This window comes from Cherax quadricarinatus, chromosome 58, assembly GCF_038502225.1.
Source record: "Cherax quadricarinatus isolate ZL_2023a chromosome 58, ASM3850222v1, whole genome shotgun sequence".
Classification (NCBI taxonomy): Eukaryota; Metazoa; Arthropoda; class Malacostraca; order Decapoda; family Parastacidae; genus Cherax; species Cherax quadricarinatus.
This window is the reverse complement of record NC_091349.1, coordinates 9,232,354-9,258,369: the sequence shown is the minus strand read 5'-3', so window position 1 is coordinate 9,258,369 and position 26,016 is coordinate 9,232,354. Positions and strand designations below refer to the sequence as shown.

At 39.7% G+C, this 26,016-nt stretch overlaps 1 protein-coding gene across 3 annotated transcripts in view; it reads left to right on the top strand.

Moving 5' to 3' along the window:
* LOC128697980 (carboxylic ester hydrolase) overlaps positions 1-21,090 on the top strand; it is a 132,776-nt gene extending 111,686 nt beyond the window's left edge. For 2 of the 3 annotated variants that reach the window (XM_070097593.1, XM_070097592.1), the window contains exons 9-12: positions 4,272-4,452; positions 11,350-11,473; positions 11,779-11,893; positions 19,643-21,090. In XM_070097593.1, the coding sequence (XP_069953694.1) occupies positions 4,272-4,452; positions 11,350-11,473; positions 11,779-11,893; positions 19,643-19,798 (576 nt within the window). In that variant the 3' untranslated portion in view covers positions 19,799-21,090. Of the gene's footprint in view, positions 1-4,271; positions 4,453-11,349; positions 11,474-11,778; positions 11,894-19,642 lie in introns of those variants that run through there. The other variant, XM_070097594.1, reaches the window with a different exon arrangement.
* The last annotated feature ends 4,926 nt before the right edge of the window (positions 21,091-26,016 follow it).

Genomic DNA, 26,016 nt, shown 5'->3' with positions numbered 1-26,016 from the left:
ACAGAATCAAACAGGTTTTAGGTAAAGTAATTGATAAGAGGACAATATGGCATACCGGGTAGATCAATGTATGAAGGGCATGGAGTTATTAGGAGTTTTATAGAGCATAGGGGGGAGGGGGTGTTTTGGCTCTGGATTGGAGAGCTGCTTATGATAGCGTAGAAAGGGATGCATTATGGAGTTTTATGCATTGGTTGGGTTTCGGGAGGGAAATTGTTTCTTGGGCAAAAACTTTGTATCTGGGTGCAGTTATGAGAATACAGGTTAATGGACGACTAGGTGATAGCATACAGATGGGAAGGGGTTTGCGACAGGGATGCCCTCTGTCGCAAATTTTGTTTGCATGTCTTCAGGAACCCTTTTATAGGGCAGTTAGGTGGAGTATAGCGAGAGCGAGGGTTGGTTTTGCACGAGAAGGGGAAGCGGGTATAGTGGGTTACGTGGATGATACGACTGTCTTGGTGAGGGATGTGAGGGATTTACATAAGGTAGGAAGGGTGATAGACGTTTTTGGTGAGGCTATGGGGATGAAAATTAATGTAGTAAAGTCCAAGTATTTGGATCTAGGGGATAGCATACATAATGGTGAGACTGTTGAGGGTGGGTGGAGTGTGGTAGATCAATTGTTGATATGTGGGATAGTGTACATGCGGAATGATAGGGATGCACAAGAGGCAAATTCGAGGCGCACCGTGGATGGAGTTTTGAAAAGATTGGGAGGTTTGAGGGCAGAGCAATTAATGTTGCATCAAAGGGTTATAGTCACGAATGTCCTGTTGTATAGCAAGTTATGGCACGTGGTGGCAATATATCCGTTACGACGGTGTGAGGTGCAACGGTTGCAACTGCAGGTATTCAGATTTATATGGGGATCGGGTTGTGACTGGCTAAGTAGAGGGGTGGTGTCGCTTCCCGTTAGCCAGGGGGGGGCTGGGGCTTATACCTCTTGAGAAGCGTATGTTGAGTGTGTTTCTGAAAAGGGGGTTTGTGAGGGGGGGGCCTTGAAAGACTGCGCATGGATATGCAACGGTGGTGGAGGGGTAGGGATTTAATGTTTGGGGAGGCTATGTTGCGAGTTTTACTGAAGGTAAGGGATCTGAAACAGCTTAAATTGAAGGTTCTTGAGAGGGTGGGGGGTGGGTCTGTGGTGGCGGCAGTTGAGGGGGCATACCCTATGTATGCATGGGGTTCTGTATGGAAATGTCTTCAACAACTACGTGTAAAAGCAAGTGTCAGGGAGGTTATGTTTAGGTTTTTACATGGGATCTTGCCGTCTGGGGTTGTGTTATTTAATAGGAGATTAAGGGAGGGTGGGGAGTGCAAAGCGTGCGGATGTCCGGAAACTATATCACTCTGTGTACTTTTGTACTTGTTTAGAAGATGTGAGGGTATGGCTAAGTAGGGTAGTTAGGTTAGTGGGTGGGGAAGGGTTACAGGTGTTGCGGGTGTTAAGTTTAGATATAGGTGGGTGGAGTCAGCAGGTGGTGAATGCGGTTGCGTATGTGGTTACTGATTTTATTTATATATCTTGGGCAATGAGGGAGGTGGGAGTCGAGGAAAGGATAAGAGTGTTAGGGGCCACGATGTATAGAACAAAGTGCCGCAATAGGGATCTTTATGGGGGAAGATGGGAGACAGCATTTACTGAAAGTTATCGTAGATTCAGGTTGAAGGATTTAAGAGATTTAAGTGTAAAGTAAGGGGTTGCGGCGGGCTAGTTTTCTTGAGTATGGAAATGTGTATAGATGTTAGCGTGTGTGGTATGTTTGGTAATATAATAAGCTTCTTTTGTGATGTGAGTTTGGTCTGGGTAGTTGTGTAAGATATGGTATTCACATTGTTTTTCAGAAGGTATTGAATATAATATGCAAGTAGTGTTGTTGCACTACATTATTGTGTGTATAATGTGTGAGAGGGTACATCTCACAGTATTTGTGTGTTTGAAGGTTTCAGGTGACAAGGCATGATCTAAGTAAGACTGGATTTTCTTTTTGTCCTCAAAGGTGTTATACAGAGATAGTACTGTGGTGTAAGTGATGTGTAGGTTTATAGGTATTCAACACATGCTTGTTGTATGTTCCCTTTTCGATACTTTGTTTTAATTGTCATTTCAATGTACTTTGTATAGCATTATACAACGGTATTGTTCTTTGCCATATGAAGTGTTTTTTTAGTTCATGTTATGTTCTAGGTTTTTGTATGTTAAGATGTACTTATAGACTGTCAGCACCCTGATATTGGTTTTTCATGGCTATGTTCTTGACGTAAGTTTTGGCTGTATGGTATACAGATATATCTAGCCAGTTTATAGACGCATTCCTTTTGTGTCTGAGATTTTTGTATACGGGTTTATTGTAACTGTAATGAGTCGGTTTTGAGATCTAAGCTGTTTTCTTTGTATGTTTATTTGTATTTTGGTATATGTAAAGCTGTAATGTTTGGGATAAGTATGTATATGTTCTAGTAGGATTATGATGTTAGGTTTTGGTTTATTGATTAATGAGAAGGCTGGAAGTAATTGTTACATTTTCTCGTATATATTCTTTTCAATTGTAATGACCCTTTGTCATATGTCATGTTATATGTAAAATTTATATGTAAGTTAGGTTTTGAGTCATTGAATGTTTATATATGTCAGTTCATGACCCTGTTACTGTGTTTATTTGTAGCTATGTTCTTGCCGTAAATTATAGTTGTATGTTATACAGCTATATCTTGCGAGTATATAGGTGCAATCCATTTGTTAGTTTATTTTGTGTTGGGTTAACTTATGTCAATGGCCGAACCTTCAGGATTGAGATCCATACTGTTTCCTTTTATTTTTATTTTTATGTATACTGTATTGGTTATAAATGAAATATAAAAAAAAAAAAATTTCGTCCTTGGGTACGTAATAACTTCAGTTGCTAATACACTGAGTGCAGATCACACTGACACTCATTCACTCTGGTTGGTTAACGAGGCTTAAAACCAGTCAACTACAAGAGGGCCAATAATGCTGTATGTCACCTGTTCACCACCAGTCAAGAATACTTTCATACCTGAGTGTATGCACTGAGCTTAGGTGAGTTTTCTAAGTTAGGTCCAAAAATAAAACATTTTGTATCTTTGTCAATGAAAAAATTCGAACCTAAGAACAAGTGAAAATATGCCACACTACCTTTATTTATTCTGGATTAACTCTCCAAATTGATAGTCTATAATTTTTTTTTCGCTATAACGCAAAATTTAAATATGTTTACTTACATAGGGGGTAGGCTGCTACTGCCGGCCGCACTCAATCCAACGTACGAGCCACAACTCGGCTGGTTGGGTACTGACTTCAGGTATCTGTGCAGTTTCCTTCTGAATACAGCTAGGGAGTTGAACAGTCTTGCGCCCCTGACACTTATTTTGTTCTCTCTCAATGTACCTACGACACCTCTGCTTTTCATTTGGGGTATGTCACACTGCCTGCCGCATCTTGTGTTTTTGTAGGGAGTGATTTTTTTGTATAGATTTTGGACTTGTCCCTCAGGGTTTACCAGCTGTACATCATGATGTTTTTCTCCAAGGAGTACAGGTCAACAGACTTCAAACAGTACTGGTAATTGAGGTTTTTGACTGTACTTAACACGTGCAGTTAAAGTTCTCTTTACAGAGTCATCAACTTACGACCAGGTTGGGTTCCAACCAACCGGTCGAAAGTTGAATTGGAAGTAAGTCTGATAGCTATTATAATTACTTATTTTATAATCTCTTTTTTTTCTTTAGTTTTTTTTTATCTTGGAAAAAGTTTAATTCAAACACATGTACATTACACCTGGTTTAAAATTACAGTTAAAATATAAAATCAAATTGGAATAAAATTCAGAATAAATATTGTACGGCCTCATTTGTGGTGCCAGGCGTACAAATATTTATGGTTGAAAGTACAGATAGGTTATAAGTCGATGACTGGCTGCAGTTTCACCTGCTTTAAAGGGGCCATTAGTGTACAGCAGTATTTCATCCTAGAGAGAACAAGTGACTTAAAGAGGATTATCATTGGCTTGGCATCCCGTGTTTTGAAGGTTCTTGTCCATTTTAACATTTTCCTAGCAGATGTCATGATAACTTTCTAGATGTGATAATATTGTTGTGGTCTTTGAAAGTGAGATCCTCTGACATTATTACTCCTAAGTCCTTCACATTAGTTTTCCACTGTATTATCTGGTCAAATGTATATACTGTAGTACTTAATATTAATATTTATAATAGTAAATTAACCATTTCTGTCCATTTTACAACAGTTGTTTACTGACCGACACTTTGGGGTTTGTCACGACCTGACCGCCATACTTCACTCTCGAAACTCTGTTGATCCTCTAGCACACACCTCCAGCCACCAGCCCAGAACATATACTTACGAACTTCAGTACAGAGGAGAGCACTCCCTTGGAGACTTGTATAACATGACCGTCGGAAGACACTGTAAGTTTTGGCTGCTCTTGTATACTCCAGTTTAGCTTGGGTTTATTAATAGTATTATATTTACAGGGAAACGCTAAACCTTTAGTGGAATGGGGAACTGAGATCCCCCTATCTCTTTCTAGATCCAAGATCCTCAACTTTCCATTAGTGGGATGGGGAGGATTAGAGGGAGAGAGAGAGAGAGAGAGAGAGGGGGGGGGGAGTTCTCAGCTCTCCTGGGCTGCTAGACGAGTTTGAGATAACTTTCTCCACAGGAAGGACTGGACATAATTAGGCTTGATCCACGAAAGGGAAGGACGTCTTCAATTCCTGGGAGAAAGAGCCCTTCCACCATTAAGTCTTTTTCTTATGGATAGCTTCATTATTAATCCAGTCTAAAGCTTCCAATTTACACTTTTTTACTAAATCATCATTTCACTCACATGCCATATATTATTCATCTCTGAACTTTTTTATTATAAAACTGAATTACTGTTTCATAAATTACTTTACTAAGACTCTACAAGAGTTAAAGTACTACCTGTAAAGTATTAAATTAAAACCTACTAAGAACCTTTATTTCTTCATAGAGATTCAGCAAGCTTTAACTCCTCTCCCCCGCTTTACAGCCCTTCATGTTTTGCTAATGCAGCGGTTTTCAATTATACCCGATATTCATTTATTCAGACTTCCTACATTAAATATATTCACCACTCACTATCAGCTAAAGATGAAAATATTTTAAGTAATGTGTGTACTGTATATGCATTTTATAGATCTAGCTCTGTTGTTCACTTAATATATAATAATGTAAACATGTTATCTGGCTTTTATAAGCATTTGAAAGTGAAAAAAAAAAACGTTTCACTTTACAGCAGTAGCTCAGAACCTAACCTGCTGTATAAACGAAGCCCGCTTATACCTTGAACTTGAATGATTCGCCGTACATGTCCCGGCCCAGGTCTTCCAGATGGTGACCCGGCGGGCCCGTACCTGCATCGACTGTGTGTGTGTGTGTGTATATATATATATATATATATATATATATATATATATATATATATATATATATATATATATATAGAGAGAGGGGGTAAAGGAGGTTTTGTGGGTAAGGGGCTTGGACTTCCAGCAAGCGTGCGTGAGCGTGTTAGATAGGAGTGAATGGAGACGAATGGTACTTGGGACCTGACGATCTGTTGGAGTGTGAGCAGGGTAATATTTAGTGAAGGGATTCAGGGAAACCGGTTATTTTCATATAGTCGGACTTGAGTCCTGGAAATGGGAAGTACAATGCCTGCACTTTAAAGGAGGGGTTTGGGATATTGGCAGTTTGGAGGGATATGTTGTGTATCTTTATATGTTTATGCTTCTAGACTGTTGTATTCTGAGCACCTCTGCAAAAACAGTGATAATGTGCGAGTGTGGTGAAAGTGTTGAATGATGATGAAAGTATTTTCTTTTTGGGGATTTTCTTTCTTTTTTGGGTCACCCTGCCTCGGTGGGAGACGGCCGACTTGTTTAAAAAAAAAAAAAAAAAAAAATATATATATACATACGTATATATATAAAATATATATATATATATATATATAACAAGTCGGCCGTCTCCCACCGAGGCAGGGTGACCCAAAAAAGAAAGAAAATCCCCAAAAAGAAAATACTTTCGTCATTCAACGCTTTCACCTCGCTCACACATAATCACTGTTTTTGCAGAGGTGCTCAGAACACAACAGTTTAGAAGGATACACATATAAAGATACACAGCATATCCCTCCAAACTGATAATATCCCTAACCCCTCCTTTAAAGTGCAGGCATTGTACTTCCCATTTCCAGGACTCAAGTCCGGCTATATAAAAATAACAGATTTCCCAGAATCCCTTCACTAAATATTACCCTGCTCACACTCCAACAGATCGTCAGGTCCCAAATACCATTCGTCTCCATTCACTCCTATCGAACACGCTTGTGCACACCTGCTGGAAGCCCAAGCCCCTCGCCCACAAAACCTCCCTTACCCCTTCCCTCCAACCTTTTCTAGGACGACTCATACCCCGCCTTCCTTTCCCTACAGATTTATACGCTCTCTATGTCATACTACTTTGATCCATTCTCTCTAAATGACCAAACCACCTCAACAACCCCTCTTCAGCCCGCTGATTAATACTTTTATTAACTCCACACCTTTTCCTAATTTCCACACTCCGAATTTTCTGCATAATATTTACACCACACATTACCCTTAGACAGGGCATCTCCACTGCCTCCAACCACCTCCTTGCTGCTGCATTCACAACCCAAGCTTCACACCCATATAAGAGTGTTGGTACTACTATACTTTCATACATTCCCTTCTTTGCCTCCATAGATAACGTTTTTTTGTCTCCACACATACCTCAATGCACCACTCGCCATTTTTCCCTCGTCAATTCTACGATTAACCTCGTCCTTCATAAATCCATCCGCCGATACGTCAACTCCCAAGTATCTGAAAACATTCATTTCTTCCATACTCCTCCTCCCCAATTTGATATCCATTGTTTCTTACCTAAGTCATTTGATACCCTCATCACCTTACTCTTTTCTATGTTCACTTTCAGATTTCTACCTTTACATACACTCCCAAACTCATCCACTAACCTTTGCAATTTTTCTTTAGAATCTCCCATGAGCACAGTATCATCATCAAACAGCAACTGTGTCAATTCCCATTTTGTATTTGATTCCCCATAATTTAATCCCACCCCTCTCCCGAACACCCTAGCATTTACTTCTTTTACAACCCCATCTATAAATATATTAAACAACCATGGTGACATTACACATCCCTGTCTAAGACCTACTTTTACCGGGAAGTAGTCTCTCTCTCTTCTACACACCCTAACCTGAGCCTCACTATCCTCATAAACACTCTTTACAGCATTTAGTAACTTACCACCTATTCCATATACTTGCAACATCTGCCACATTGCTCCTCTATCCACTCTATCATATGCCTTTTCTAAATCCATAAATGCAATAAAAACTTCCCTACCTTTATCTAAATACTGTTCACATATATGCTTCATTGTAAACACTTGATCTACACATCCCCTACCCACTCTGAAACCTCCTTGCTCATCCTCAATCCTACATTCTGTCTTACCTCTAATTCTTTCACTTATAACCCTACTGTACACTTTTCCTGGTATACTCAGTAAACTTATTCCTCTATAGTTTTTAAAATCTCTTTTGTCCCCCTTCCCTTTATATAAAGGGACTATACATGCTCTCTGCCAATCCCTAGGTACCTTCCCCTCTTTCATACATTTATTAAACAAAAATACCACTCACTCCAACACTATATACCCCCCTGCTTTTAATATTTCTGTCATGATCCCATCAGTTCCAGCTGCTTTACCACCTTTCATTCTACATAATTCCTCACACACCTCCCCCACACTCGCATCCTGTTCTTCTTCACTCCTAAAAGACGGTATACCTCCCTGGCCAGTGCATGAAATTACCGCTTCCCTTTCTTCGTCGACATTTAAAAGTTTCTCAAAATATTCTCGCCATCTACCCAAAACCTCCATCTCCCCATCTACTAACTCCCCGACTCTGTTTTTAACTGACAAATCCATTCGTTCTCTAGGCGTTCTTAACTTGTTTAACTCACTCCAAAAAAATTTCTATTTTCATTAAAATTTCTTGACAGTGCCTCTCCCACTCTATCTGCTCTCCTTTTGCACTCTCTCACCACTCTTCATCTTTCTTTTACTCTCCATATGCTCTACTCTTCTTATAACACTTCTGCTTTGTAAAAACCTCTCATAAGCTACCTTTTTCTCTTTTATCACACCCTTTACTTCATCATTCCACCAATCACTCCTCTTTCCTCCTGCACCCACCCTCCTATAACCACAAACATTTACATTTACCCCTGGCACCCCAAATTTACCTACTACTCCCTCCACAACATTTTTGCCTACTTTAGCATTGAAATCCCCAACCACCATTACTCTCACACTTGGTTTAAAACTCTCCACGCATTCACTCAACATTTCCCAAAATCTCGCTCTCTCCTCTACACTTCTCTCTTCTCCAGGTGCATATACGCTTACTATAACCCACTTTTCACATCCAATCTTTATTTTACTCCACATGATCCTTGAATTAATACATTTATAGCCCCTCTTTTCCTGCCATAACTTATCCTTCAACATTATTGCTACTCCTTTAGCTCTAACTCTATTTGAAACCCCTGACCTAATCAAATTTATTCCTCTTCACTGAAACTCTCCCACCCCCTTCAGCTTTGTTTCACTTAAAGCCAGGACATCGAGCTTCTTCTCATTCATAACATCCACAATCATCTCTTTTCATCTGCACAACATCCATGCACATTCAGACTTCCCACTTTGACAATTTCCTTCTTATTCTTTTTAGTAATTATTACAGGAAAAGGGGTTACTAGCCCATTGTTCCTGGCATTTTAGTTGACTTTTACAACACGCATGGCTTACTGAGGAAAGATTCTTATTCCACTTCCCCATGGGTAAAAAAGGAAATGTAATAAGACCAAGAACTATTAAGATAAAATCAAAGAAAACTCAGATGAGTGTGTATAAATAAACATGTACATGTATGTGTAGTGTGACCTAAGTGTAAGTAGAAGTAGCAAGACGTACCTGTAATCTTGCATATTTATGAGACAGACAAAAGACACCAGCAATCCTACCATGATGTAAAACAATTACAGGCTTTTGTTTCACACTCACTTGGCAGGACGGTTGTACCCCCCTGGGTGATTGTTTACCAACCTACTATATATATATATATATATATATATATATATATATATAATTTTTTTTTTAACAAGTTGGTCGTCTCCCACCGAGGCAGGGTGACCCAAAAAAGAAAGAAAATCCCCAAAAAGAAAATACTTTCATCATTCAACACTTTCACCACACTCGCACATTATCACTGCCTTTGCAGAGGTGCTCAGAATACAACAGTTTAGAAGCATATACATATAAAGATACACAACATATCCCTCCAAACTGCCAATATCCCAAACCCCTCCTTTAAAGTGCAGGCATTGTACTTCCCATTTCCAGGACTCAAGTCCGACTATAAGAAAATAACCGGTTTCCCTGAATCCCTTCACTAAATATTACCCTGCTCACACTCCAACAGATCGTCAGGTCCCAAGTATCATTCGTCTCCATTCACTCCTATCTAACACGCTCATGCACGCTTGCTGGAAGTCCAAGCCCCTCGCCCACTAAACCTCCTTTACCCCCTCTTTCCAACCCTTTCGAGGACGACCCCTACCCCTCTTTCCTTCCCCTATAGATTTATATGCTTTCCATGTCATTCTACTTTGATCCATTCTCTCTAAATGACCAAACCACCTCAACAACCCCTCTTCTGCCCTCTGACTAATGCTTTTATTAACTCCACACCTTCTCCTAATTTCCACACTCCGAATTTTCTGCATAATATTTACACCACACATTGCCCTTAAACAGGACATCTCCACTGCCTCCGTCTCCTCGCTGCTGCATTTACCACCCAAGCTTCACATCCATATAAGAGTGTTGGTACTACTATACTTTCATACATTCCCTTCTTTGCCTCCATAGATAACGTTTTTTGACTCCACATATACCTCAATGCACCACTCACCTTTTTTCCCTCATCAATTCTATGATTAACCTCATCCTTCATAAATCCATCCGCCGACACGTCAACTCCCAAGTATCTGAAAACATTCACTTCTTCCATACTCCTCCTCCCCAATTTGATATCCAATTTTTCTTTATCTAAATCATTTGATACCCTCATCACCTTACTCTTTTCTATGTTCACTTTCAACTTTCTACCTTTACACACATTCCCAAACTCATCCACTAACCTTTGCAATTTTTCTTTAGAATCTCCCATAAGCACAGTATCATCAGCAAAAAGTAACTGTGTCAATTCCCATTTTGAATTTGATTCCCCAAAATTTAATCCCACCCCTCTCCCGAACACCCTAGCATTTATTTCCTTTACAACCCCATCTATAAATATATTAAACAACCATGGTGACATTACACATCCCTGTCTAAGACCTTCTTTTACCGGGAAGTAGTCTCCCTCTCTTCTACACACCCTAACCTGAGCCTCACTATCCTCATAAAAACTCTTTACAGCATTTAATAACTTACCACCTATTCCATATACTTGCATATTTTGCAGTTACAAGCACTAAAAACACTGGAATAATACAAAATGTACCAAATGTATGAGTGGATGTGACCGGACTGGCTTGTAAACACTGGTACACTAACTGAAGGCAGGGCAGCTATGGCGCGCTCAGGCCAGACAGGACACGTGGACGCGTTTGGGACGAATCATGTTGGTCGAGTTTTTCATCATTGGTCAGGCCAAAATTTTTATGCTCAAACGCTTCATTAGTCGAATTTATCGTTAGACGATGCCTTATTGACTACCCGGGCAATAGGTTGTTGCTGCAAGCAACCCAAAGGCTGATATGGCTATGACAGCCTGGCTGTTCTTCAACATGTTCTAGGTTGAGAATGTTATTATTCTACTATCCAAATTGTAGTGCATACCTAAAAAATATCCTCTACATTCGTTCACTCCATACTTTCACCTCTCTTTTAGTTTGTCCATCCCTCAGTCCTTCCCCTTGTCGCCCAGCTGCACACCAATGGCAAAGAGAGCTAAGTGCCTTATCACTAACACCCCCTACCATCGGTCTGGAGTTGTATGACTCTCTGATCGCGGGTTCTATCCCCACCCAGCTCCGTGGTATTTGTTTCACCACCTCTTACCTTGAGTCGAGAACGCAGTCTGATTTTACCCCGAATAAGTAAAGAAATTCTTTTCTCTGTCCATCACTCCTTGCATTTCTTGCTTTTGACAGGGGTGACCCATGCAGACGACTTAGCCTACCTCTTCAACTTGAGAGGGTTTCAGCTCACTCGCGCTCCTGACCTTGCCCTCAGAGATCTCTTCACTAAACTTTGGACCAACTTCGCCGATACTGGGTATAGTGTTTCTCTCTCTCTCTCTCTCTCTCTCTCTCTCTCTCTCTCTCTCTCTCTCTCTCTCTCTCTCTCTCTCTCTCCCCCTCTCTCTCTCTACCCACAGTTTACAAGGTTAGGTTAAGATTTCTAACTTTATTTACAAGCTAAGAGTTGTTACCCACATCAGCTCTCTCTTTTGATAATTTTTTTTTTACATTTATAAAATATATTTACATTGTTATTGCTATAAAGCACTGTATACTCCTACTACTATTACTACTAATATTACTATTTAAACTTGAATGAATATTTCGTTCTGGGTTCAGGAACCCAACGCCAGACTCATCTTTGGGTTTCATCTGGGAACCTACCACAGAAGCTCACCTGCAGCATCTGGTCCTGTCTCCTTCACCTTTCATGCAGAACGACACCAGACGTCAGGTGAGTGTTGCAAGGCCTTAAGTCGGCCTTTCGTGTTTCAGTACTCACTGTGTACATTTTCCTGCTTAAAGGGGACCCATGCGCAGTACCAGTCCAGATCAACCAGGCTGTGATGGATGTGTGGGGCAGAGGGCCACCAGCAGCAACAGAGCCTGGTTGCCTAGGCAAGCACCAGACGAGCCTGGCCCATGGCTGGGCTCTGAGAGTAGAAAAACTGGGAACTCATCAAACGTATAGTGAAGATATGATGCAATTGGCTTGTATAGTTTTTACGTACGGTTTGCAGGAAATTTCTTGATTAACGGTGATTAGGTTAGGTTAGATTGTTCTGTCAGTAAAGTTTAACCAGCTTTACCATACCACAACGCAACAAAAATTAAAAAAAATACAATACTGTAAGATAATGACGATAAAAGACTAATGCACGAACAGAAAACGGGGATCTCCTGAGCGCATTAGAAAATAATAATAATAATATCTTTATTTCTAAAGTACATCTAAGTTAGATGAACGCTGTTTAATAGTAAATCTAATAAAACTACTAGTAATCTTATTTTTACAAGTACATGTACAAGGTATACACACCATAGCTGACATCACTGACTAATTAAGTAAGTTTATTCAGGTATACACAAATACAGTTACATAGAATTATCATACATAGCAGCATGTGTGTAAAGTACCTCGGATAACCCAAAAAAGTCAGAGTGACTTATTTCCATTGGGGTCCTTTAACATACCATTAATATAGAAAGCATTTCGGGCAAATTAGGTCAATTTTGTCCTAGGATGTGACCTACTCCAGTCAACTAACACCCAGGTACCTATTTTTTACTGATGGGTGAACATGGACAGCAAGTGTCTTAAGGAAACTCGTCCTAATGTTTCCAGACGGACGGGGAATCGACCCCCGGACCTCATTGTGAGCTGAGTGCGCTACCAGTCGAGCATAAGGTTCGTTAAAAAGTCTGTCCTTTGACTATTTCAGCAACAGCGGCAGCGGCAGCAGCGACTTCCAAGCTCCGTACTTTTCTTTAACTACCAGAGCTACCAATGCTCCTATGATGACCTAGCTACAAACAAAACTGCACTACCCAACGTAGCACCCAGAATAACCAAAGATTACCAACAGTGAAACCTACAAATCGAAAATAATAGAGATCAAAGGAAGACCGCACACAAACCGAAAGCAACACCCCGCTGCCAGCCGAACAACGTAACCCTAAGCTTTGTATACTACAACTTCTTCTTAACTACAACAATTCCTGTAGTATTATGAGGCGCAATCTAAGAGGAAACAGCACCAAGGCCAGCAAGAAAACACCGAAAAATCAACTATTCAACAAGTGTAGCCAGGAGGACGCCGGCTCAGCAACCACCCCACTCACCACCACTCAAGGCCGCACCACAACAATAACAACAAACATGGCTGCCACCAGCCCATCCTCCCCTCTCTTCCCCGGATTCAACCTACCAAGTAGTCTCTCAGGTATGACCAACGATCCAGATACCCTAAAGACATGCATCTCCAACTTAGCTATTGAAAATATGAATCTTCGAGAGACGCTAACAAAACAAGACACCAGGATGACCCCAATGGAAATAAGTCACTCTGTATGACTTTTTTGGGTTATCCTAGGTTCTCTACACATATGCTGCTATGTATGATAATTCTATGTAACTGTATTTGTGTATACCTGAATAAACTTACTTACTTATGACACAACTCGAGAACAAAATCCACAGTCTTGAACAAAAGTTATCAACACCAGGAATGACAAACTGTGGCAAGACCATCCAGTCAGTCATAGATAGCCATACCCAACAAATAATATCTCTTAATACAAAGGTTGAAGAAGCAGTAAAAGAATGGAAGAACAACTTAGATAACCAGTTCAGTGACTACTTTGCTCTCCAAGAAGATAAAACTGAACAAGATAAACTATCGGACGCAGTAATAGTTAACAGTCCACTTTTTCCCAGTGATATGAACCAAACAAACAGTAAAGAAATTACTCTGCAGATCATAAAGGACCAAACAAGTGTTATTGTACCAGAGTCTGAAATAAAAGAAGCCAGGTTACTAGGATCCCATGGTAGAAAAAGTGTTATGCTTAGATTCCACTCACATGACAGGAAAAAAGACTTAATTATTGCATCTATTAAAGTAAAGAAAGAGGTATACATAAACGAGTGTCTTACCAAAAAACGTCAGAACCTCCTGTATAGAGTCAGAAAACTTAAGCGGGAGAATAACGACACAATACACCAATGCTTCACACGGGATGGGAAAATTCTAGTTAGGAAAACAAATGTAGGTCAACTGTACACAATCACGAACGAGAATGATCTATCACGATTTCTCAGGGATACTAATCTTACAGAGAATAACTAAACAATGTCCAACTTAAAAGCCTACGTAGTGTAGTGTATGTTTTGCTCCATTATTGTTCAAATTTCATTGTGCAATCTCTTAGTAATTAAATAATCAACTACCTCATTTTGTGATTTTACTAGTAAGCATAAGTCACCTTATGTGATTTTGTTATTTACTATTGTTCGCTTAAACATTAGCTGAATTGATACTTTCTCTGTCCATATTACTACCTCATATTTTTTTAAATACTATCAATTGATATTGCTTACTAAAATTAATAATTATCATTTTTACTAAAATTTCAATTTACTCTTAACATTTTTGACTGCCATATAACCAAGTATAACTACCAGTGCAATATTGAATGAAATAAACATTACTTTTTCACTTTTTTGTAATCATTATTACTTACTAAAATTTTATTAAACACCAGTTCTTTTGGTACTTTAATTGTGAATTTTATTTTGTCAATTTAAATCTAGTTATAATCTTGATCTTGTCAACAACCTATACCAGACTCTAGTGCAATTGCAAGTACCATTTCAAATTGTATTTTTATATAATAAGTTTATATTATAATTCCTACCATCTGTCCATTTAACTTTGTTTACCATTACTTATTTTTAGTCCCTTATATATTTTCTCCTTTATTTTAGCTTTATATAACTACCCTAGTTTATATATTCACAATTGTTAAAATAATCAAGGTGCTATTCTCAGGTGCTAAAGTAGAATAAGTTCACAATTTTGCCATTATATTCCAAAGCTCATTTATTTGATTACCACTTTATTGTTCACCACAACCTATATTAGTCCCTTTTATATTATAATTTTATACTATAATTCTAACTTTAAAAAATTACCTTTATAGTACTACCTACTATCATATTCCCAAGCTCCATTATTTGATCATCACTTTATTTGTATTAGTCCCTTTTATATTGTCTCCTTTATTTTAGCTTAAAAAAAAAAAAAAAAAAACTACCTTAGCTCATTATTTTACATTTGTTAAATAATTCAGGTGCTATTTTTTAGCTTAAGACTATTTACTTTGTTTTATACTTAATTCTAACTATAGATTCACTACAAATCTTATGATTACAAGCATTGATCCTGATACCAACCTCTTATTTAATGACTTAAATGAATCAAACAGTTACTGTAATTACTACACTGCAGAACAATCAAAGGCACCTCAGTGCCAACAACAACATAACTATCTTTAACTACAATATCAGATCTTTAAGCAAGCATTACGATGACCTCATAGCATTACTAAATTCCTTACATGCCAATATGTCCATCATTACACTAACTGAAACCTGGCTAAAGCCTGATAGTACAGATGTCTATGCCATTCCTGGTTACACAGCCATACACAACTGTAGGCCAGATCAACAAGGGGGTGGCACAGCCATATACTACTCAGACCCACTAGAATGTATCACTAATACTTGCACAAGGGATGAACATGGGGAATATATAATAGCTAAATTCAAATCCAAATACCTACAAAAACCTCTCACATTGATAAACATCTACAGAGTTCCACAGTCAAACATTAGCCAATTTAGTCAAAACCTAGGAAGTATGATAACTGATGCACGCATGAACAAAGATCACTTACTACTCTCAGGTGACTTCAATATAAATCTCCTGCAAGACCAGGACCCACACGTTACTGAATTCACAAACACAATGAGTAACTGTATGTTACTACCAACAGTAACAAAACCTACAAGAGTTACAGAGACTAGTGTTTCCCTATTTGACCACATCTGGACCAACACCATATCCCCTTTAAAATCAGGCATAATTACAGATAATACCACAGACCACTACCCTACTTTCCTCATAACAACTCTTGGTAAACTACCCCAAGACACTACTAAAGTCACCTTCAGACTTCACAATGAGGCAGCCATTAATAACTTCACAACAGCAGTAGCAAACATTGATTGGCACACTGAGCTAGAAATCTATACAGATATTGACGAATGTATTAATAATTTTCTAAAAAAGACCCAATACCTCTATAACAAGCACTGCCCTAAAAAAACTAAACAGATGACAGCTAAGAGACTGAACAGTCCCTGGCTAACGCCCAGCATTCTCAAATACATAAATACAAAACTCCAATATGAAAAACAGTACAGAATGGGTCACATAACCAGAGACCAAACAAAACGTTACTCGTCAATCCTTACCAGCCTGATAAGAAGGGCAAAAAAATTGTATTATGAGAACAGATTATCCAACTTACGAGGTGATATAAAAAAGACCTGGAAAACCCTATCAGAAATTCTGGGAACAAAAAAGATATCACGAAATAGCGAAATAAAATTAGCAAAATCAGATGAACCCCAACTCCCACCAACAGAAACAGCAAACAGACTCAATGATTTCTTCTCCACTATAGGACAAAACCTTGCCAATAAAATCCCAAGCTCAGATACCCCACCAAATGACTACCTCACCGGCAACTACCCGAACACACTGTTCCTAGCTCCGACTAACCCTTACGAAGTCTCCCTTATTATCAACGCACTAAAAAACAAGGCAGGAGATTTAAATACCTTACCACCCTTTATATACAAAAAACTGTCACAAGTGCTATCACCAATCATTGCAACACTCTTTAACAAATCCATAGAATCCTCCACCTTCCCTACAGTACTCAAAATAGCAAGGGTCACCCCGATCCACAAAGGAGGAGACCAAACAGAGTTGAATAACTATAGGCCAATATCCAACTTACACCCTCTCTCAAAAATCTTCGAAAAATTAATTCATAAACGAATCTACTCCTACCTTATCTCCCAAAACATACTCAACCCCTGCCAATTTGGATTCAGGCCTAATAAAAATACTAATGATGCTATTATACACATGCTAGAACATATATACACTGCAGTAGAGAAAAAAGAAGTCCCACTGGGGATCTTCATTGACTTACGTAAAGCTTTTGATACAGTTGACCATGACTTGCTCCACGTAAAATTGTCACACTATGGTATAGAGGGCACTCCCTCAACTACCTCAAGTCATACCTCAGCAACAGAAGCCAATATGTATGTGTACGCAAATGGGGCAAACTCTTCTGCGCAACCAATTACAGTTGGTGTCCCACAGGGAAGTGTCCTTGGCCCTCTTCTCTTTCTCCTATACAGAAATGACCTTCCAAATGCTTCGCAATTACTCAAACCCACACTATTTGCAGATGACACTACATACGTCTTCTCTCACCCGAGCCCAGTCACGCTAGCCAATACTGTAAATACCGAATTACAGAAAATATCTACCTGGATGAGGACTAACAAACTTACACTAAACATTGACAAAACCTACTTCATTCAGTTTGGTAACAGAGCTACAGATGTCCCTCTTAACATAATGATAAACGGATCACCTATCACAAAGCTAACAGAGGGAAAATTCTTAGGAATCCACCTTGATAATAGACTCAAATTTCATACACATATACAACAAATTTCTAAGAAAATTTCCAAGACTGTAGGCATACTATCGAAGATACGGTACTATGTTCCACAGTCAGCCCTCCTGGCCCTATATCACTCTCTTATTTACCCCTATCTCACCTATGGCATTCGTGCATGGGGCTCAACAACAATTAACCATCTCAGACCACTAATTACCCAACAAAAGGCTGCAGTTAGAATGATAACAAATTCTCACTAGAGGCAGCACACTCCACCAATATTCAATACACTAAACCTACTCACCATACAAAACATCCATACTTATTACTGCACCTATTACATACATAGAACACTTAACTCTGATATTAACCCTCCCCTCAAACATCTCCTTGCCAACCTCAACAGAACACATGACCATAACACAAGGCACAGATCACTCTTTGATGTTCCTCGTGTCCATCTCACACTATGCAAAAACTCAATGCACATAAAAGGCCCTAAAATCTGGAATTCATTACCTGTAAATATAAAAGAAACACTACCTGTTTATAAATTCAAGTCTCTTCTCAAAGATCACTTACTCACCCAAAACCAAATAAATACTGAATAACTGAACCTTATAAATTGTATATCTTAAATGTTTCTCACAATTATATCACATAAATGTTAAACCTAAAACCCAATCTAACTTTATTATTTTTTAAATACACTACCTAACAAAATACTCCATACGACTGAATGTACAACAATGCATGCAACCATATGACCTGTCTTTGTAATACTCATTTGTGCTTTATAGTTATCTGTTTACAATAATGTATTATCACTGATTTCATCATTGCTTAGTTAATTTTAAGCCAGCCCGAAATGCTATGCATAGTATAAGTGGCTTTGGCATGCTGCTCTTATCTGTATTTTTTTGTACCTCTATATGTATGCTCAAATTGTAAATAAATAAATAAATAAATAAATAAAGAAAGAATCTGAGGGGTAACATTAATATATTTAATTTTTTTTATAGAAATGTATGATTTAAATCAGTATGTGTGTGTGGACTATTAAGTGAAGTAGTTGTAATAGAAATTTTTTGCCAATTTTTAATTATAATTAAAGAAATGGGGATTACCAGATTTCTGTCAATAAACTAGAGACTGCCTCATTCGATCGACTTCAAACTCTCAGTAATTGTGTATATTTCTCAGAGGAAGGTTTGCATTATTATTACCTAGGAGAATAATTGGTGCTCTTAGGAAAAGACACGTGCAACTAATGCGACATGTTGTGGGAACGTTTCACTCTAGGAGTTTTGTCAACAAAACTCCTGGAGAGTGAAACATTCCCACGAAAATGTCGCATGAGCTGCACGTATCCTTTTACCTAACACATTGTCGGTAATTTTACCAACATTATTACAATAAGTATTTTATATATATATATAAAAATCAGTGTTTGTTTCTTTGAGGTGAGAACGAGGCTAGTACTCTCTGAAATTATTGTTCCTTCAGTGATGGTAGTTGTGCAGCTCTTCTCACATCGCTGACCTACTGTCCTCTCAGTCTGTATTTTCAGTGTTCGTGTTGAGCTTCAGGTTGTTGGCATTCTGAGGGTGTTCATCAGGAGTGTTTAGGCCGTTTTACAGTGTTAAGCTACATGTACTAGGCTTTATTAGATTATTAACCTAAAGTTCCTGGGCCTTTTGAAGACGTTAATCTCCAGCTTCTGGACCCCTTGGGAGGATTATAGCTACTGGGGTCTCTTGAGGGAGTTGAACTGCAGCTCCTCTGCCTATTAAGGGCTTTGATGTATACCTGTGTCTCATAGTTGTACTTAAATTGAAGGTTGCAGTGGTATGTGGATGATACTTTTCTGGGATGACTTAGTGACTGAAACATTACTTATTATCAATATTATTGACATTTGCAACCATTGCAGGAGAGAGAGTTTTTGATGTCACTTTCCACACGTCAGTACCGTCTGCTGCTCGGAAAGGAGAACTCTTTAGACAAGATGGCCTACTCAGTCGTTAAGGAAGAACCAGCAACATGCTCAAGCTCTGCCAACACGCTAAATCCCATGAAGTTCTGGTGAAGGGAAGGAAGTGTGAAGACTTAATGATCTCTAATGCCATTTTATTTCATTAGGGAAATTCTATTTACAAGGGCTTATAATAACCAACTCAGTGGCTACGTAACCTCTTAACTGATGGGACCATACGCCACAAGCTGTTCTTAGATTAATAGCCTTATTATGCACCCCAGACCCTAATTTTTTGATAACTAAACAAGTTACAGTGGTCATGAACTATCTACACGTTTATATCTGGTTACAATCGTAATTTTAGTTTTTTCATGCAGACATGAATTAAGTCATAAAAATATTACGTTATAGCTGGTATGTGGTTTTGAATTATTTATATCTTGATTTATATTTTAGCAAGATATGGTTGAATTTGAACAAGATTAAGTGGCTATGAGTTATTTACAATAGGTAATGTCCATTCTGGAAAAAATGCCCAGTCAGGGTATTTTTCCAGGATGGACATTGCTCATTGTAAATAACTCATAACAGCTGCTAGATGGTGTTCCCTTGTTGGGTCCCTTACTATCTATAAAATTTAACGAATCATATCGCAAATGTTCAAGAAGTTTCGAATTATTTTATCCACAGTAGCCTATTACAACTATTTTGAAAAAATACTTTGATTTTGTCCTATTGTAAAGAATTCACACCCACTTAAGATTGTCGAACTAAAACAGTATGAATAATTTAAAAGTACACATAAACTACATTGTAATTTTGTGGCTGAATTCATGTCTGTATTACAACAGCAATCAGACCAATAACGTATAAGTAGTTCATTACCACTGTAACTTACTTAGTTATCATTACATGGGTACTCAGTCCCTGGGCCCATCATGTGCCTCAGATGATGTTTATATTATGGGCTTTATATTGGTACAGTATAGTTTATGCATGAAACTAACACATTTCAGAAGAATTATACTTGAAGTATATGAAAGTCACACTGCACAGTCTTAACCACTTGTACAGAAATGTGAAAGAGAAATGTATTAATACTTCGGAAAGATACCCATTTCAGTAGGTTTTCTGTCTGACGACGAAATAGACAGATCTCTTACTCATGTTTCATATTTGAGAGTTTCTCGCTTTGCATTGCTTATTGTTGACGAAACTTTAACCCGAGCAAAAGCTGCGCTGAGTTGGTTGGTCCCTTCTAACGGGGTACCTCGTTGATAAAGGACTATTAATCCAAGGAATTGGAGCTACCCTCCATTTCTTCAAAGCACTCCTGATTGTATCCTGTTTCGAAGGTGCTGTATAACACCTATAACTTTAATGCATTCCATAAATACATATAATGATTTGTTTCATTGAGTTATCCTAAGTAAATATAATTTCCCACAGGTGAATGCCTATAACAATTATAATCTTATTTTAACCTTTTCAGCCTCTTCAAGGGGGGGCTTCTTGGCATAGTGAAGAGGCTCTTGGTCTGAGGAATTAGACCTTTTGGTCTCCTTCCTCAGACCGAATCTAATTACCCCCCAATTCCCCCTTCCCTATCCCATCCTCCCCATCCCTCTTTTCATTTTCCTCCTCTCCTCACAGTACCTCTGAAGACAACTTGTCACAGCCGGCTGAACCTTCTTAAAACCCTTGCTCATCTTTCATGGGAAGCTGATCGCCGAACCCTCCTTCGCCTACATTCCACCCTCATTTCATCGAAGCTTGATTATGGTGACCAGATCTATTCAGCGGCATCTCCTGCTACTCTCTCTAGCCTTAACCCCATTCATCACCAAGGATTACATTTATGCCTCGGTGCTTTTCGCTCTTTCCCTGTTGAGAGCCTCTATGCAGAAGCGAACGTTCCATCCTTATCCGATTGCCGTGATGCCCATTGCCTGCGCTACTATGTACGCTCTCATGATCTCCGCAATCCTTCCATTTATAGAATGGTCACTGATATTAGTAGACATTCTTTATTTGTTCGCTGCCCCTGTTTACTCCGTCCCTTCTCTCTTCGCCTTCATTCGCTCTTGTCTTCTCTTCAATTACCACCTTTCTATGTTCATGTAGCATCTCACTTTTCCCTACCCCCCTGGGAAGTTCCAGCTGTTCGAGTCTGTTCTTTCTCTCTCCCTTGCTCGAAAGCCCAACTGTCTACGGTCGCTTCCCGCTCTCTTTTTCTTGACCACTTCCACTCTCATTCTCATGCCATTGCTGTGTACACAGATGGCTCTAAGTCTTCTGACGGCGTAGGATTCACAGCAGTGTTTCCGGACAGCGTCGTACGAGGGCATTTACTATCTTCGGCTAGTATTTTTACTGCTGAATTGTATGCCATCCTTGCAGCACTTATCCGTATTGCATCTATGCCTGTGTCATCATTTGTGGTTGTCTCAGACTCCCTTAGTGCTTTACAGGCTATACAGAAATTTGATACACCTCACCCCTTAGTCCTCCGCATCTTTACCAAGCATAAAGATATTGTTTTTTGTTGGGTCCCTGGTCATGTTGACGTACAGGGCAATGAACAGGCAGACACTACTGCACAGTCAGCAGTACATGACCTACCAGTTTCATATAGAGGTATTCCATTTATGGACTATTTTGCTGCAATACCTTCACACCCGTTGGCAACAACGTTGGTCTACTATGCTCGGTAATAAACTTCAATCCATTAAACCGAGTATAGGTTACTGGCCGTCTTCTTATCACCAGTGTCGAGGTTGGGAGATGACTCTCTCTCGTCTTCGCATTAGCCATACTCGTCTTACTCATGGATATCTCATGGAGAGGCGCCCTGCTCCTCTCTGTGAGAATTACCAGGCTCCATTATCAGTCAGCCACATTCTGTTGGACTGCTCACTTTATCAACGAGCACGCAGAATTTACCTCTGTCGTTGTCTTCGCTCCGCTGCTCTCTCTATACCTTCCCTTCTCGCTGATGGACTCGCCTTTCATTCGGACTCTCTCATTGACTTTTTGACAACAACTGACTTCACAAATTCTGATACCTTCAGCCCTTTCTACCTCAATCTCTTGCTACCCTCTACCCCCGTACTATCCCCTGCCCCGCTGTTTTCTGTAACCTACTGATCATCCCTCCCTTCTGCCGCCCAATACCCTCGCTTCCTTCCCTACCCTGCAGCGCTGTATAGCCCTTGTGGCTTAGCGCTTCTTTTTGATTATAATAATATAATAATTTCCTCCCCATCCCTTCCCTATCCCCTTCCTGTTTTCAGCCTTTGGGATTCTTCGCACAGGCACTCTAGTTCCTAGGTAGGGGGAAGGCTACCGTGGTCCATCCCATTCCGTTGAGGTCCATGGTAGTGGTGGTGTAGTTTGCCATGGAATCGGGATCACCTGGGGATGTTCCACTCCCTCTCCGGTCTCCCGGGGGGGGGGGGTTGTCTTTTGGGTGACTGGTGTATCTCTGGAAACTGCCTTTTGGATTCCAAGGGGTGGTGACTGAAGGAGGTATGCTGTGTTGCAGGTATCTGGGTGCCCTCTTTTTTGCCCACCGAGGCGGCTCGGTAGATGTGAGGTTGCTGTCCCGGATTGCTGGTTTACTGGCATGAAGGGTAGGGTATGGCATGGGTTTCATGCTGCATCTGCACTACTTGCAATGCTGGGGTCCTCTTGGGCGCAGAGGGGGATTTACGGCCCTTTCATTCTTCCTAGGAGCCATTCCTCCACGTTCACCCTTCTTTTATTCTTTTTTTCTTTTTTCTAAAAGCAAAAAGAAAAGTGACATAACCATGGAGTCCACGTCCATGAAACAGCTCTCCCGGACCCCTTTCTGCTACAGCAACTTGTTCCGACCCCACCTCGTTATTTGACCACTCTTCGGACATTTTTCATGCCCCTGTACCTCATGCTGGTGCCATTTCGTCACCCGCTCGAGGTACCTGGGTTCCGCCTAACTCCACTGATACATCTGACTTCTACACTTCTTTAACCCTCCAGGTAAACTCCAGGTAACCATGCTTCCGGCTTCTCCCTCAATGGTGCGGCGATTTTCGGATTGCCCGCCCAGCCCACGTCGGACCAACTCCGGTCCCGCACCTAAACCCCCAAGATCATTACCTGATGATACTACTCCTCTTCTCATTCTGCCCAGAAAAGACCGGACAGGAAAAGGACACTGGCTGCAGATCATTCTTACTACTTGCTACTCTTGGTCTGGATTATAAAAAAAAATCTCCTGTGCTTGATACTGCAACACGTTGTCCCAGTAAAAGCTTGTTTTCCAGCTAGTCTTTATTTTTACCATGTGGATCCTTCTTAAAAGTGCTCCAACCACTGATCTAGGAGCTGCACAAGTGTGTCAGGAAAATGTTGCTGCGTTCACCACTGATAAGAATGAGTCCATTTTGGTCAAATTCTTTCACTCTTGTAAAAATCAACCACAACACTGATGAAAAAACCACTGTTTTGACTGAATGTTACAGAGCCTACCACATCACATGATGGGATATGACGGCATATGATGGTATATGTCGGTATATGATGGTACGTGATGGTATATAAGAACATAAGAAAGAAGGAAGACTGCAGCAGGCCTACTGACCCATGCGAAGCAGGTCCAAGTGAACCCCCTAGAAGTTGGAAGTGCTCCTTCCTTTAGTGGAAGGGACCTAGTCAGGTCACTTCCATTTAAGGAAGGAGCACAGCATCAGACCTAGTAGAACAAGCTAGTCAGGTCCAACTCGCACCCACCCACACCCATCGTGTATTTATCTAACCTATTTTTAAAATTGCACAATGTTTTCGCTTCTATGACGGTACTCGGGAGTTTGATCCACTCATCCACAACTCTATTGCTAAACAAGTGCTTTCCTATATCCTTCCTGAATCTGAATTTTTCCGACTTGAAACCATTGCCAGCAGTAACAGCCTGGTTGATCAGGCTCTGATCCACCATGAGGCCTGGTCACAGACCGGGCCGCGGGGGCGTTGATCCCGGAACTCTCTCCAGGTAAACTCCAGGTATTGCTTCGAGTCCTGTCTTGGCTGGAAGTTTTCAGCATGCTATTTACAGTGACTTGTGTATGATGGCATATGACTATGATGGTATATGACGGTATATAATATATGATTTTATATGACGGTATATAATATATGATTTTATATGACGGTATATAATATATGATTTTATATGACGGTATATAATATATGATTTTATATGATGGTATATGACACCGACAAGCAGTGGAAGAGACAAAATGATGTCACTTTAAGACATCATTAGTTGAAATATTGTGGTCCTGGAATCTTGGTCACTCCAAGTGGTCACAGGTCTGAAGCGTTTCCATTCAACATGTCATAACGTTAATCCATTTTGTGCCTTTTTCAAAACAAATGACCTCAAATTTCATCGACAATAAAAAAAAATATCTGAAGTACGCCCTTTGCTTTTCGAATAATTTCATTACAAGGTAAATTACATTCATAAAAAAACATGGTTTAACTAATATGTTTTTTTCAGCAATACATCCAGAAGTTTATTTTTTTAATCAAATTAAGTCTACACGATTAGCTGATGGGGGTAAAATAAGTCACTGGGTTATCCTAGGTTCTCTACACATATGCCGTTATGTATGATAATCTATGTAACTGTATTTGTGTATACCTGAATAAACTTTACTTACTTACTTAATTCAACTTTCTAACCAATTGAACACAGAGTAGTGGTAAACAGAGTCAAATCGGAAGCTGCCATAGTGAAGAGCTCTGTTCCACAAGGCACAGTACTCGCCCCTATCCTGTTCCTCATTCTCATATCAGACAGACACTAGAGTGTCATCCACTGAGGACACGGCAAATCTCCAAGATGTAAACCAAGTTTTCCAATGGGCAACGGAGAACAATATGATGTTTAATGATGACAAATTCAACTACTCCGTTAAGGAAAACTGGAAATAATAGCTAGAACTGAGTATACTACAAACTCTAATCACACAATAGAACAGAAAAGTAATGTGAAGGACCTGGGAGTGGTGATGTCTGAGGATCTCACCTTCAAGAATCACCGCAGTGCCACTATCACATCTGCGAGGAAACTGATAGGATGGATAATGAGAACATTCAAGACAAAAGATGCATGAGAACATTCAAGACAAAAGATCCATGAGAACATTCAAGACAAAAGATGCATGAGAACATTCAAGACAAAAGATGCCAAGCCAATGATGATTCTTTTCAAATCACTTGTTCTCTCTAGGCTGGTATACTGCTGTACATTAACATCTCCATTCAAGGCAGGTGAAAATGCAGAT